The 14529-nt window shown below is 36.1% G+C and overlaps 1 protein-coding gene across 2 annotated transcripts in view; it reads right to left on the bottom strand.

Annotated features, from left to right (window-relative positions):
- Nucleotides 1–14529, bottom strand: part of LOC145254842 (uncharacterized) — an 88672-nt gene that overhangs the window by 61100 nt on the left and 13043 nt on the right. For both annotated transcript variants that reach the window (XM_080113680.1, XM_080113679.1), the window contains exons 3-4: nucleotides 11732–11812; nucleotides 8470–8669 (exon numbers count right to left, since the gene is read on the bottom strand). In XM_080113680.1, coding sequence (XP_079969806.1) covers nucleotides 8470–8669; nucleotides 11732–11812 — 281 coding nt within the window. The remainder of the gene's footprint in view (nucleotides 1–8469; nucleotides 8670–11731; nucleotides 11813–14529) is intronic.

Genomic DNA, 14529 nt, shown 5'->3' with positions numbered 1-14529 from the left:
TTCTCTCTTATAGGCTCATAAGAGAAATGGTTGATGGACAGAAATCAGAGGCCCACAGTATTAATGCTGGTGTCCCTCAGGGGTCCATACTGGGCCCAACTCTCTTCCTGATCTACATCAATGATCTCCCAAAACACATACTAAAATCCTTCGTTGACATCTATGCTGATGACACGACCATCTATGGCAACACATCAAAGGCTGTAAATGATGATGTTCTCTCTGATTCTCTCTCCTCTAATCTTGAGCGCATGGTACAGTGGGGAAAGAGGTGGCTGGTTACCTTTAATGCATCTAAGACCAAGCTCCTATCTCTACATCATAAACGCTCTGATCCCCATCTGGCATCAATTGAAATGGATGGCTCTCGTCTAGGGGAGGCCCCATGTTTTGATAAGCTTCTGGGTTTGACCTTTACTCCTGATCTTAAATGGAACACATACATCAAGTCTGTGGCCAAGGTCGCTGGGAAAATGGTGGGATCCTTCTACCGCTCCAGAAGATATCTCACTAATGATGCAATTCTCTATCTATATAAGAGCCAAGTACGTCCAAAGATGGAGTACTGCTGCCACATCTGGGCAGTAGCTGCTAAAAACAGCCTATCCTGCCTTGACAGAGTACAAAATAGACTTTGTGTCTTAGTGGGGGATGCCCCTTTTCTCTTCCCTGCAACTTCTTTCCCACAGAAGAGACGTAGCGAGCCTGTCTTTGTTCTATCATTATTTCTATGACAAGTGCTCGTCTGAGCTCCATTCTCTGGTCCCCCCTCACCAATCATTTTCAAAAAACACCCGACTAGCTGAAACCACCGTCAATAATTTTCTCCACTCCTTATCTGTGCCTAAATCAAAACGTAGATTCCACGAACGAAGCTTCTTTCTTAGAACTGCACGCCTGTGGAACTCTGTTCAGCTTGCCTGTTTCCCTCCCGACTTCAACCTGCATGTCTTCAAGTCCAACACAAACAAATTCCTGATGAACCCCCCCCCTTGTTGAGACACTTGTAGTCTGTCTAAACTGTACGAACGAACTGACTAAACCAAGATGGTCGACTCCTATTTATATCACCACAAGCAAGGGAGGTAACCATGTAACTGAAGCAAGGGAGGTAACCAATGTCTACATTAACATTGCTGCTGTCCTCAAGTGAATAATTTATTTCTGATTTAACAAGTCCCTTAGAAGCTCAGACGAAGCTCCTGCCTTGGTCAAACAATCAGAGACCTGATCACAACCCTTGATCCATTCTATCTGTATCTCTCCTCTACTCTTCATTTCCTTCAGCCTTGCTACATCTATTCTCAATCGTCGATCGCTTACCAGATTGTTGGAATTCAATGTCTCCACAAGTGATGCATTATCTGTCTTGCAGAGAACGTCTGGCAATTTAGATAACTGAAATACCTCTTGTATCATAACCGCAGTCAAAACACCAGCATCAGCTCCCTCATTCAGAGCAAGAGTCTCTGAGGCCAATGGGCTTTTTGTCACTCTGTCCAATTTCTTTGACGCCCAACACATGGGGGCCATTTTGTCAGTACTTCCTCCAATAAAGACAACAAAACCACCCTGTGAAGATCCATCTTCCAGACTGGCATAAGAGGCATCAGTATAACACAAAATGTGTAAATCTGAGGGCTTTCCCAATTTTGGAAATGTTATAGAACCCTTCTTGGATTTCAATTTTGATAAGGCTTTATTCGCCTCAAATAAGGCTTTTACTTTGGGATGCTTTCCAGTGTTGCTCATTTTACACACATCAAAAGCTATATCAGGGCGTGTTTGAGTTGAAACCCACATCATCTGACCTGCAAGTCTCTTCAACTCATGCTTTTCTTCTTCATTCAGTTCATCATTTTTCCTCAGTATCCTCCCTTTGCTTATTTCTATTGGAGATATGGAAGATACATATAGATCTTGTTCTACAGTGATCCCATTTTCCTGTTGATTAACATTCAGTCCAACATATTTGAATGTTCCACTTTCATGAGATCCCACCTTAAATTTTTCTTTCAATGTTGCAATCACATCCCTTTCAAACTCTGTGTTTCCACAGAAAACAAAATCATCCACGTGCATAGCAAGAATTCCAGTCAAATTTCCTTTAATATCATGCCACAAAAACAATGCATTATCATAAGCACTTGCTACTCCTTTTAATTCAATCAAAGCCTGAGTAACTCTCTTGTACCATGCCCGTGGAGCATCATTCAATCCATAGATGCATCTTTTTAATTTCCACACTTGAGATTTAGGACAAACATCAGATGGTGGCCTCAGGTACACATCTCTCTCTAAAATACCACCTTGCAAAAAGGCTGAGGTAAAATCTATGGTCTGCAGCATCCAATTCTTTATTGATGCGGTTAGCATGACCATTCGCATAGCTTCACGGCTACATGTTGGGGAGTCCGTTTTCAGATTACTATTTTCTTCATAGCCTCGTGCTACAAGGCGAGCTTTCATTGTTTTCTGATTATCCTTGAATTTTTCAGTAATCACCCATCTTGTGGATATTGTTTTTTGACCTGTGTATGGCACACATTCAAATACTTCATAGGTGTTCATGTTTTTTATTTCTTTATGCTTGGCATCCATTACAGCTTTCGACTGCTCTTGTTCAGCGGTGAGCAGGACTACATTTTCCTGTTCAGTATATTGGGGCACTTCTCTCCAATGATCAATATGATTCCAGTTGATACAAACTTGATCCTCGTTTTCATCCTCAGGTTCTATATTGATCCAATGACTATATTTGCCAGTTGATTTAGGTTGTACTGACATAACCTTTCCTTTCTTCCACTCCCCACTTCCATTTATTTTATAAGTTATGGTCTTATTTCGGCCAGGTTTTTCAGTCTTATCTCTTAAACTGGTAGAACTATCAACAACTTCTTCTCTGTCTATATCTTCACTTTCTACCACTTGATTCTGCAACTCCTCCTCCTCAACTGAAAGGTATTCATTCTTCCCTTCTGTAGTGTTTCCCAGCATTTCAGCTTTTTTTGTTCTTTTTTCGTTGTTTTTATTCACTTTCATCAATTGGCACGGATGCATCCTATAAAATGCTCCGCCATGTCTGATTAAGACAAACTGGCCTTCTCTGCCTAACACTTTTGCTGGACCACGCCATCCTTTAAAACCCTGCCTCCGATAATAGATTTGGTCTCCGGTAGCATAATCTTCATCAGCATAAGTTCTGACATTAGACCTGAGAGCTCTCCTAATTCTCTCACTGGACTCAGCTTCCAAAAAGTTTCTCCTTGCACTATGGAGAGCATTTAAATTTTTTCTCACCATGTCACTTGTAGTAGAGGACTCCATAGCAGGTAACTGGTCTGTCAGAATTGAGGGTGTATTTACATTGAAACCGAATACAAGTTCATTTGGACTGTGTCCAGAGTAATTGAGGAGGGCATTTTTTGCACAAATAGCCCATGCCAAGGCAATTTCAGGTTCACACTTCTCATCGTCAATTGTTTTTTTCATTGCCTCAGCAACTATCAAATTATGACGTTCTACAGTACCGTTGCTGAATGGACTTTCTGCGGCAGTAGTACAGGTCTCTATGTTGAGTTTTTCATTCATCTGTCTATAGTGTTCGTTGTTGAATTCACCCCCATTATCACTCAGAAAACGAACAGGAGATCCGAAATAGGTAATCCACATCATAAAGATGTTTTTGATGATCTCCTCCTTCTTCTTTGTTTTGATCAATGTTGCCGCTGAATACCTGGTAGCGGCATCAATGAGATGTAGTATCCACACCTCATTGTGGATGAACTCTTTCAAATCCATGCAAACTGTGTGATTAAATCTATTGCCAAGAGGCAATCCCACAACCGGTCGCAGTGGAGCTTTTTTAAATCTAAGGCAAATTTGACAGTTTTCACAAACCTCCTCAATCGCCTTTATAAATTCCTTGTAATTGAATTTGCCACTTTTTTTAACCAAGGAAACAAGTTTTTCCTTCGAGGCATGAGCAAACTGTCGATGAAGTTTTTCTGCTTTTTTTTTTTTCTGTGAAAGAACACTGACCAAAATTCTGAACATGTAATACAATGTTCTTAGTACCACTATGATCCAACAACTTATTTGTTAAGGGGAGACAATAGTGCCCTGAAGTTGTGGTCTTTAGTTCAATACATTTATCAAAAATCCAGCACATATCTTTCCGGAAATCTAGCACTATTCCTGCTGTCTTCATTGATTTGTGACTTAATAGAAGAGGCAAGTCGTTTTTCACAATATCTGCTTCGATATAAACTCTTATACCTCCGAGTGTAACCGGAAATTTAGCAACTTTAATTGCTGTGACAGCCACTCCATCACCAAAACAAAAACTCCGGTCTGAGTTCGTATACTTCACTAGTTGCAGGTCACTTTCATTTAAAGTATCTAAATAAACATCAAGCCACACTTCGCCAGCCAGTGTGCGAGTACAAGCAGAATCCAAGACTGCCATTCCAAATGTTTCCTTTACAAGATTTGAGATTTTTCATTTGTACTGCTCAAATAAATATTTTCTTGAATGAACAACGTAATGTGTATTTGTTCTGTCGCTTCCGTAAACCTGGGCGTATTTCTAGGACACTCTCTAATTAGATGGTTCGGAGACTGACATTTGTAACACAACAACACGTTTCCACTTCGGTCACATGGATTAGATTGTCCTCGACGAAAACGCCTTTTGTTGTTACCCGGTTTAGAATAATTATAGTTGACGATTTCGGGCTCTGATTTCACTGCCGGTACATTTTCATCACGATAAATGTCACCAAATACTTTCTTTATCGATTCCTTCATGTTTTGATACGTCAAAACAGAACACGTTGTCTGCGCTAATTTTTCGTTCTCTTCCGATATGTTAACCGCGTTCAAAACAAGAAAAGCTTGCACTCCTTCCGGTAGAATAATGTAGAATTTTTTTAATCTTTGGTACAAAAACTCATAACGAACAAGAAAGTCATTTATACTGGTACCTGACGATCTTTTATAAGTGTAAAATTCCTTAAAAGTCATGTAAGCGCGCGTGTGTTCATCCTTTAAATATATGTCATCCAGTTTCTTTATTAAGATCTTCAAGCCATCTCGTCCGCCGATGTCACTTGTTGGCAATTCACGGACACATTCTCTAATATTCGGTGGTAGCGTCAAAAACACTGCTGGCCCTTTTTTTTCCTCAGAAAGATCCGTGAACAACGACCACATTTCAACGTCTTGTTTCCAGTTCTCGTAAACATCCTCCCCCTCCAACAATGGAGGTTGTTTGTTCGAAGTTGCCATATCCGATATCCGATCTGTCTAGTGCTATTTTTTTTTTTTTTTTTTTTTCGTTTTGTCGCACACAGAGGGATATCTCTGCTACCATTTGCTGAGACACTTGTAGTCTGTCTAAACTGTACGAACGAACTGACTAAACCAAGATGGCCGACTCCTATTTATATCACCACAAGCAAGGGAGGTAACCATGTAACTGAAGCAAGGGAGGTAACCAATGTCTACATTAACACCCCTATGTAATGACACCTTACCAATTCTCCAATACTATTGCTACACTATCCCATTGAGTACTGTACACACAATAACCCTTATCCCCGAGTGGCCATTGGGCCTTGATAAGTGGTGAACTCCATGTAAAAAAAACAAAAAAAAAACATCCTCATAGGTTCCGAAACGGCTGAACCTATCTTTTGCAAATTTCACACAAAGCTAATTTATATGTCTGGCAATGTTCTTAGATATATTTTGTACGGAAATTCATCCGATGAGTATCGAAAATCGCATTCCTCTTTTATATATAAAAAGAATATTTTTTACATGGTAATATTTCCTGTTACGTCAGTTAAGGGAGATAATAAAATTTTAGCAAATCATTTCTTCTTAAAAAAACTGATGTATTATAATCCAAAGATATAGCTTAGTGATAGAGCATTCGACTACAGATAAAATGATCCTTTGTTCGGGTCTGGGTGTACCTCAAGATTTTATTTTAATTTTTTCTTATCAATGAGTTCAATTTACGATAAAATAAGAGGTACAATTTAAAATTACCGAAAATCATTTCTTCGTTTGCACATTGTAAAACTAAACTGACTTTTCCAGGGCATTCATCGTCAAGTCCAAATATCAGCTGGTGTGATGTTGTAAACAAACACAGACGGAAATTGATGAACGACATTATTATTATTATTATTATTATTATTATTATTATTATTTAATTTTTGTTTTTTGTGAATTAGTCCACTAGGCAAATTATTCCTCGTAATATATAATAATCAATAGGGGATTAATTCTCCAATAAATCATATGCAATATGTATAAATTAAAATACCATGTTTAAGCGTATTGTATGACCGGGCAATGCTGGGCTGCCAGCTAGCATCTAAATATTAGTAATGTCGATAAAAAAGATATATTAATATGTAAAAAATGTATTGTAATAATGTAACGTTGGTAAACTAAATATCGTGATATAAATAATGTTGGCCAACAATTTGAATAAAGCAAGATATCCTAGTATCAGTAATTTAGATAAAGATATCGGATTATTAGGAATGCAGGCAAAAACAAACATTCCAACGTACCAAAACCAGTTATAATAATATAAGTATTAGGTGCCTTCAATAAGTTTCCAGACTTTTCGTATTGGCAATTTTATTGATAGTACACACACTAAAGGCCCTGTCGGTGGGGCATTAGAATACGCCGACTGCCCCCCTGCAGGGGGTAAAAGTCCCTCAATGGGGTTCCTGGATATGACCTTAAACTATATCCAGTGGTGAGGCCCCAGCTTGTGGGCTTTGGGGAGTGTGGAGCCACCCTTTAATTACCATTGCTCCCAGGTCCACTCTGACCCGGAATGGTAGTACCTGTTAGGGTCCCAACTATGGGTTAAATAGAAACTGACGTGAAAACAACAAATATATTCTATTAAAAAAATTTTTTCTTCAAAATCTTTGGATTCGGCATTAAATAACCCAAAAAGGGTTGATATGCCGTAAAACAAAAACAACCAACCAACCAACCAACACACACTAAACTCTAGCTCCCTTCAAAATAATCTCCTCCGGCTACAATTCCCTTGTTGTGCCGTTCTGACAATTTCTGAAAGCCCCATTGAAGTTCCATTATTTGTGTCTATCACTCTCGTCATAACCTCTTTTATCACAATTGTTTCATAACGGCAGCCTCTGAGGTTTTCCTTGAGCTTAGGGAATAACCAAAAGTCATAGGGAGCAAGGTCTACTAAATAGGGAGGGTGAGGAATTGTCTGGATGCCCATGACAACTTCTTTCTTTCTGATCCTCATTGAGCACCCTTTGGACAAACTCGCGCAAATCTTCCGCATCCTCGCGAATAGTAGTGCACAGTTCCTACACTGACATCAAACTATGCACTCCCTGCTCTCTTAAATCTTTTTATGCCACTCAAAAACCAATGCCCGCTTCATGCAAGATGCTTCAAAAAGCAGTCTAAAGCATTCTATATGTTCCTGTAGCATTTTATAAGTTTAAAACAGAATTGTATAGCATATCGTCCTTCTGAAGGTCCCCACATCCAGATTGCATTTTTGAAATTCATCAGCTGTGACAAGCAGGCTTTAGTAGGGTGTATTCTAATTCCTGTTGTAACTGTTAGTTTGAACCTGAAACCATAAAGCTTCACCAGTTATCTCATAAGATGTATAGAAATACCATGCTGAATCTTCAAGATTTAAATTTCAGTACAAAAATGTTTGTACACTTCTTAAAGGCACCTTATATATATATATATATATATATATATATATATATATATATATATATTATATTTTTAAAATGTAATTATCCACTGACACGTGTTTCGTCGTCTACGACTCATCAGAGTGGCTGTATCTAGCGAGATTCGAAATTGAGACCCAACAGTAATGAGCCTAAACCCTTACCTCTGGACCAGCATATATATATATATATATATATATATATATATATATATATATATATATATATATATATATATATATATATATATATATATATATATATATATATATATATATGATGAGAAATATGGAAATAGTATTCTGACAAAATAGAGAAATAAAAAGGAACAAACCATATGTGTTCATAATACGGTTTGTTCCTTTATATATATATATATATATATATATATATATATATATATATATATATATGAAAGATCTTATATTTTAAAATGATAAACATCATGTATTAAATCTACCAAGGTGTCCTGACTCAATAATAAAATGCTAGATTGCTGATTCTGTAGTCGTAAGTTCGATCCTTCACCAAGAAGCATAGCCATGCTGATAATGGGTGATATCCACGAACACATATCCATTGATAAACTCTTATGCACATAAAACATATTTAAATAAAAATAAATATAAATTGTCCAGAGAATTGGTTTTCATCGCCCTGAGAAGGATATGCTTCTAGTAAAAGATGCTTTTGCGATACTCACGTCTCTGTCAATTGGTTTTATTAGCCGTACTTTGTTGGCAAAGGGTGATGCTGTCTCTGATTCAAATGCAAAATATTCCCGAGGATCCACCATACGGTAGTAATGACCAAATGTTAATTCAATTCCTTCTGGAGTTTTTGCACCATAGACGCCATTTAACCGAATGGTACTCACGTATTCATTGCCACCAATATTCAAATCTGCAAATAATGGAGGATTATATAAATAAAACAATTTTCGTTTGTTCGGTATATTTTGCTCATCTATTTATTTTTTTAATAATATTTTTACTAATATATTTTGTTTGTGGATATTAGGAAAAATCAAATAATGACAAAAATTACCAATGCGTAAATATATTAATGTTTAACGGTGTGTGTTAAACAGAAATTGTAAAATCTGGCCTTCGGATTCAGATCCAAGTGTAGTATCTGTTTTGGTGCTACAATCAAGTTAATTTGTCTGTAATCAATATAGGGGAAACCCTTTTATACTAAGGTAATTTGTATTTTTACAACTGCCAGAGTGTTCTTTTTTTGCGAACTGGTTTTCGCCCATATTACAAACGACCTTATATCACATTTCGTAGGTAAGCAAATAAAGGCTGTTTTTTTCGGGCCCAGATCCAAGTGTAGTATCTGTTCTGATACTAAAGTTAATTTGTCCATAGTCAATGTAGGAAAACCCTTCTATAATAAGGCAATTTATACTTTTGCTTACTTCAAGAGTATCCTTTTAGGTGGGAGCTGGTTTTCTCTCCTACATGATAAACGATTTTCTGTCACATTTTACTTTTCTTGAGGCAACAAACAGATACTGATAACGATTTGTGTTCGTATTGACATTTGAAAAACAGCGTCTCGTACGTGAATAACAGCATAGAAATTAGAAACAAATGTCAGAACCTGACGAAGACCATATTTAATAAGTCGAAAGCATGTTTATTCTTTAAGATAAATAAATAATGCAAATAAAATAAAATATGCATCAAGTGCGCTTGAAAGTCAAATTATATAATGGAACTCACACACCTGAAATTAATCTCACGTTGCCAACGCACAGTTCCAACATTTTAAAATACAGCCGCTGTTATACAACGTGCGGATCTTTACAAACAGACTTTTCTTTATTATTTTTAATTGGAATTCATTGAGATGAGTATTATTTATTAATTTTATTTATTAATTTTATTTATTAAATTTATTTATTAATTTTATTTTTTATTGCAGACAATTATCCTCATCTTTTATTAGTTGTTTCATGACGTTTCGGCCAACTATTCCTCTGGCCTTCGTCAGGTGGTAACCGCGACGGATAGGAACTCTGAATCTACTGATTGCATCCACTGCAATTACTGCCTTCCATAGTTGTTGTCGTCTCACCACGTTTTGGCCAAGTAAGCCTCTGCCCGGCTTTATGTAGGATTGAAACCACTATCTAAGATAACGACGCCGTCACTATAACCACTACTCTACGATCGCATCAGCGAAGTAAAGTAGTTTTTTTTTTCTATTTAAACGAATTAAAGAAAGGACTTTTTTGGCTAAATTGTTATGAAGAAACGATTTTTTGTTACTCTCCCATATTGCAAACGTTCATTTCTACAGGAAATAGTTGTCTGCTTTTCCAAATTTTCACATATTCGACCGAGACATTGCCCTTTCAGACGGAATTGTTTCAATTCGGTCTGATACCAATGAGAAAAGTTTTGGACATACATACATACATACATACATACATACATACATACATACATAAAAAATGGCTTCCTTCAGTCTTGACAGACTATGGATACCCACTATAAAGATGCCTGCGTGTGAAATTTTTGTGGCAAGAGTTGCGCAATCTCTAACCACGCCTCTCCTCAGTCGACATTGTTAAATACCAGTGGCAAGTGGAGGTTCAGAACGACTAGAAACAATGCCGAGATAAGCGGAAAGCACATACAACGTCTAGAATTCCCAAATGGTCACGCATCTGGTACTAGCCAGGCTCAACTTCGGCGATTTGACGAGAACCAGTATGTCAATGTAATTATGCCGCACGAAAAAAACCCCCAAAAAATGGAAAAATAAAAACAGAAACATACATACATACATACGTACATACATTTAAACAGACAGGTGATATTTATATAATAGATAATTAAAATATAAAACGTTCTTTTCCAAGTTTATTCCAATATTTTTTCTTAACTCATAGCACGTAGCCACACGTAGCACAAGGCATTCAAAGTAACCGTGATCAACACCTCCACGGACTGATCTCCGCAATGAAATTTTATACGTATAAGTGTGAGATGGATAGATTCTAATACAGAAAGCCGTAAAACTTCGCCTTTGTCAGAAACATTGCTCATGGAATGTGGGGACTAAAGGACAAAATAAGGAAAGCGAAATTTACGAGACTACCGAAAGTAAACGCAGGTTCGGTTTTATATTCTCCTTTCTTGTTTTATAACCCATTATCATAGCAGCCTCTCCTCCAACATGATTATAACGTTTTTCTTTAATAAGGCACATAAACATCCCTTGAAACAGAATGATGAAGAACAGCTACAATAATCAGATACACTTTTTCGTTTGATAACACCATGTAGGGGAATAAATAAGAGCACCGGATTACCGGGGTAGGGTAAGGAGTGAGGGCCATTGAGAAAAAGAAGAGGAGAGTCCGTACACATGAGGCACGGATGCAAAAAGTTCTTCTCCTAAAAGACAATGTTGGACAGGCAGAGTACAACTCTAGAATACAGTCCTCACTCCTCCCGTAAACCCCACTATTGAAGTGAGTAATCTTTTTACCTTAATGTTCTGAATTGCAGTGTTGTCATGTTTTCATGTTTGTTAATAAATTCTTGTCGTTTATACTTGTTGTACGTTTAGTAATTATTAAAGCTGGTCGGTAGTTTTGGGACTTGGAAGAACCTAAACCCGTACCAACAACCAGATGTAGATAGATGCAAATCAGCAAGATAACGCGACGAAACGACTGTTCATGTATTTGTTTGTCCACGTTTTTTAATGATATTTTCTCGTTATTTTTTTTTTAGGGAGAAGGTACGTTTTTGTGACTTTTTCTTCTTTGACGAAATATAGACTTCAACCTTACGCGCGACTGAAGTTCAGGGAGTATTTTTTTTTTCTATCTTAGCATTAGCAGAAATCTTAAATACGATTATAGTTGTACTATACATATCTTAAAGCCTAGTTTAAGTTGCTCAAACGGATCAAAGTTGGTTAATCATAAGCGAAAACATTACCTTGCTGGGTGGCTTCATCGATTTCAATATAAAGGGCAGCCTTAGCAGCTGGAGAAGAAGCAGGATCCATGGCTGTGCATGCTGAGTTTTAAAATAAACGACAAAAACTTTATTAAATGTTTAATTCTTTGTCAAAATTAAAACGTGTTTTTTTTTGTTTTTTTTTATATGAATCAATTCTAATTTTAAATATGCTATTCTTTATCCGCTAAATACCATTATTTTAGAATCTAGCGAAATATTCGAGTTATCTCCCTTAGCCTCACAAGGGACCAAGGGAAATAACTATTGAGACTTTCGAATTGTCTCCCTTAGGCTCTTGGCGAATATGGAAAGAATGCATATTTTATCATTTTTCAGATCATATTGATTTTGGGTAAATATGAAGAATTACTCCATCCTCGAAAATTCCTTAAAAATTACCACTCACAGAGGTTTTCGGTGTCGCTGAAAACGAAAATAACGTTTAAAATTACGGCAAACGATTAGTTTCCAAGATATAAAGAAATGTTAGTTGTAAAAAAGTGGGGGATCACTTTTCTATAATAATTTAACGTAAAATTTTTTTCGGGGGGGGGGGAGGGGTCCGCCCTCGGAAAATCCTTCAAAATTACCACTAACGTTTAAAATTCTAAGAAACAAGTAATTTCCAATATATGAAGAAATGCACTCACTTTATGCAGTTTAATCAACTGTTTTAATGTAAGTAACGCCCGGACAAACTGCATAAGCACCTGTTAAAAACTATACGAGTTCTATAATTGAATATCCTCCTCAAAAACAAGAACGAAAAGCAAACCGACAGCCCTCCCCCTCCCTAAAAAAATGAAAGTGAGTGCATTTCTTCATATCTTGGAAACTACTTGTTTCCTGGAATTTTTAAAAGTTAGTGGTAATTTTAAAGGATTTTCCGAGGGTGGGAAGAAAGTCTCCCCCCACCCCACTCTCGAAAAAACAAAATCGTGGCCACAAAGTGGGTGCTCATATTACGTTAAATCATTATAGAAAAGTGATCCCCCACTTTTTTTAAACTAACTTTTCTTCATATCTTGGAAACTACTGGTTTGCCGTTATTTTTAGCATTAATTTCGTTTTCAGCGACCCCGAAAACCCATTAGAGTGGTAATTTTAAAGAAATTTTCGAGGGTGGAGTAATTCTTCATATTTACTTGATTTCGTTTAATTTAAAGAGACTAAAATAACATTTTAATTTACAATTAAAATTTTGAAATTGTAAGTTTAAATGGTAACATTTGAATCGATCGTGGACACATTTTGTTTTTATAATGAGTTACAGTTTACCGAGGCCAAAATCAATTTGAGGATAAAGCTTACTGATATGGATGGATGAATTATCAGCTGAATGTTGAAGATACTACGAGAGTATTGAAAAACATTACTAAACGAATAAAATCTGTATTACTTACAAAGACGATTTATTATATGTATTGGTTATTATTTGATTTGAAGACGACCGTATCAATTTTGTGAGCTCCAAAGTTGGTTCTTGGAAAGAAACTTTGTTCATGGAAATTCCATCCGATAAAAGCTTTTATAGTTGTAGTAGCTAGACGAGTTCTTTTGTAGGGTATTTTATTTTTTTATGCCAAGAATATTTTTATTTCTTTCTTTTAATCTTTAAACTGAACCCACAAGACATGTTTATATCAAAATACACATCTGAGATTTGTTTTACGAAAAAAAATAAAAAATAAAAACAAGTATTAAGAGAATTTAACGAATTTATAAATAAACGATACAGAATATAGACTAACTAGTCGATAATTTTAATAATAATAATCGACTCCAATCTATATATCAATAAAAGTGAAATTGTCTCTGTGTGCGTCTTTCTGTGTGTGTACATTTCTCTACCAAATTTCTCTGTCAATTTTTCAGTCTCCAAACTCAAGATTGGATATAAGGGGTATTGAGATTTGAAAAAATCTTTTTAACTGGTTTTCGTCCAGAAATTTGGCTGCCAAGAGGTCAAAGTTGAAAGAGTTGACCTTTGCAGACTTTACCAAACTCCTCCTCCAATTTTGGGTCTAAACACTTGAAATTTTAGATGTAGGTTACCTGGACATGAGTCAAACTTTTTAATATATATATATATATATATATATATATATATATATATATATATATATATATATTTTCATCCTATTCCCTTCCTTTCACTTTTTGTTACCAAGTAAGATCTATGACTTACTTGTAGTATCATTAAATACTTTTGCAAGCAAAATCCGATCCTGCATTTTGCTAAATCCTACCCTCTGATGAATAGGAAAGTATTTCTTTGAAACTCTGAGGATTAAGGACTATCCACTTATTTAGTGTTTCCTTTTAAAAATTAAATATGTTTTAACTCTTTTTCCAAGTTTTTTTAACATGTTTTATTAACTACTTGTTCTTATATATATATATATATAAAGCTGAACGTCTCTGTGTGTGTCTGGTCACGAATAGGCTCCTATATGGTTGACTATTATAGAAAACTGATCACATATAATGATAGAAGATGTATCGAGACACAGGAATGGGTATGTTTGATCTGGCATAATGATGATTCATAAAATTTGTGGAGTCAGCGTATGCACCTGGTCCACAAAGTATGGAAATAAAAAATTTTTAAATTAAAAAACAAAACGTTTACAAGTGTTTTTGATATAGATGTACATAATAATACGTTGATAAGTATGTTTTAACTTAAATAGGGATGGTATAATAAAATTGTGAGGTCTGCATTCGCGCCTGGCCTCCATAAAATGGAAATAGGCACACACTTTAATAAAGAC

Source organism: Euprymna scolopes, chromosome 30 (assembly GCF_053919585.1).
Source record: "Euprymna scolopes isolate OS-2025 chromosome 30, ASM5391958v1, whole genome shotgun sequence".
In the NCBI taxonomy this organism is placed as follows: domain Eukaryota; kingdom Metazoa; phylum Mollusca; class Cephalopoda; order Sepiida; family Sepiolidae; genus Euprymna; species Euprymna scolopes.
The sequence above is the reverse complement of the archived record's forward strand: the minus strand, read 5'-3'. Positions and strand labels throughout refer to the sequence as shown.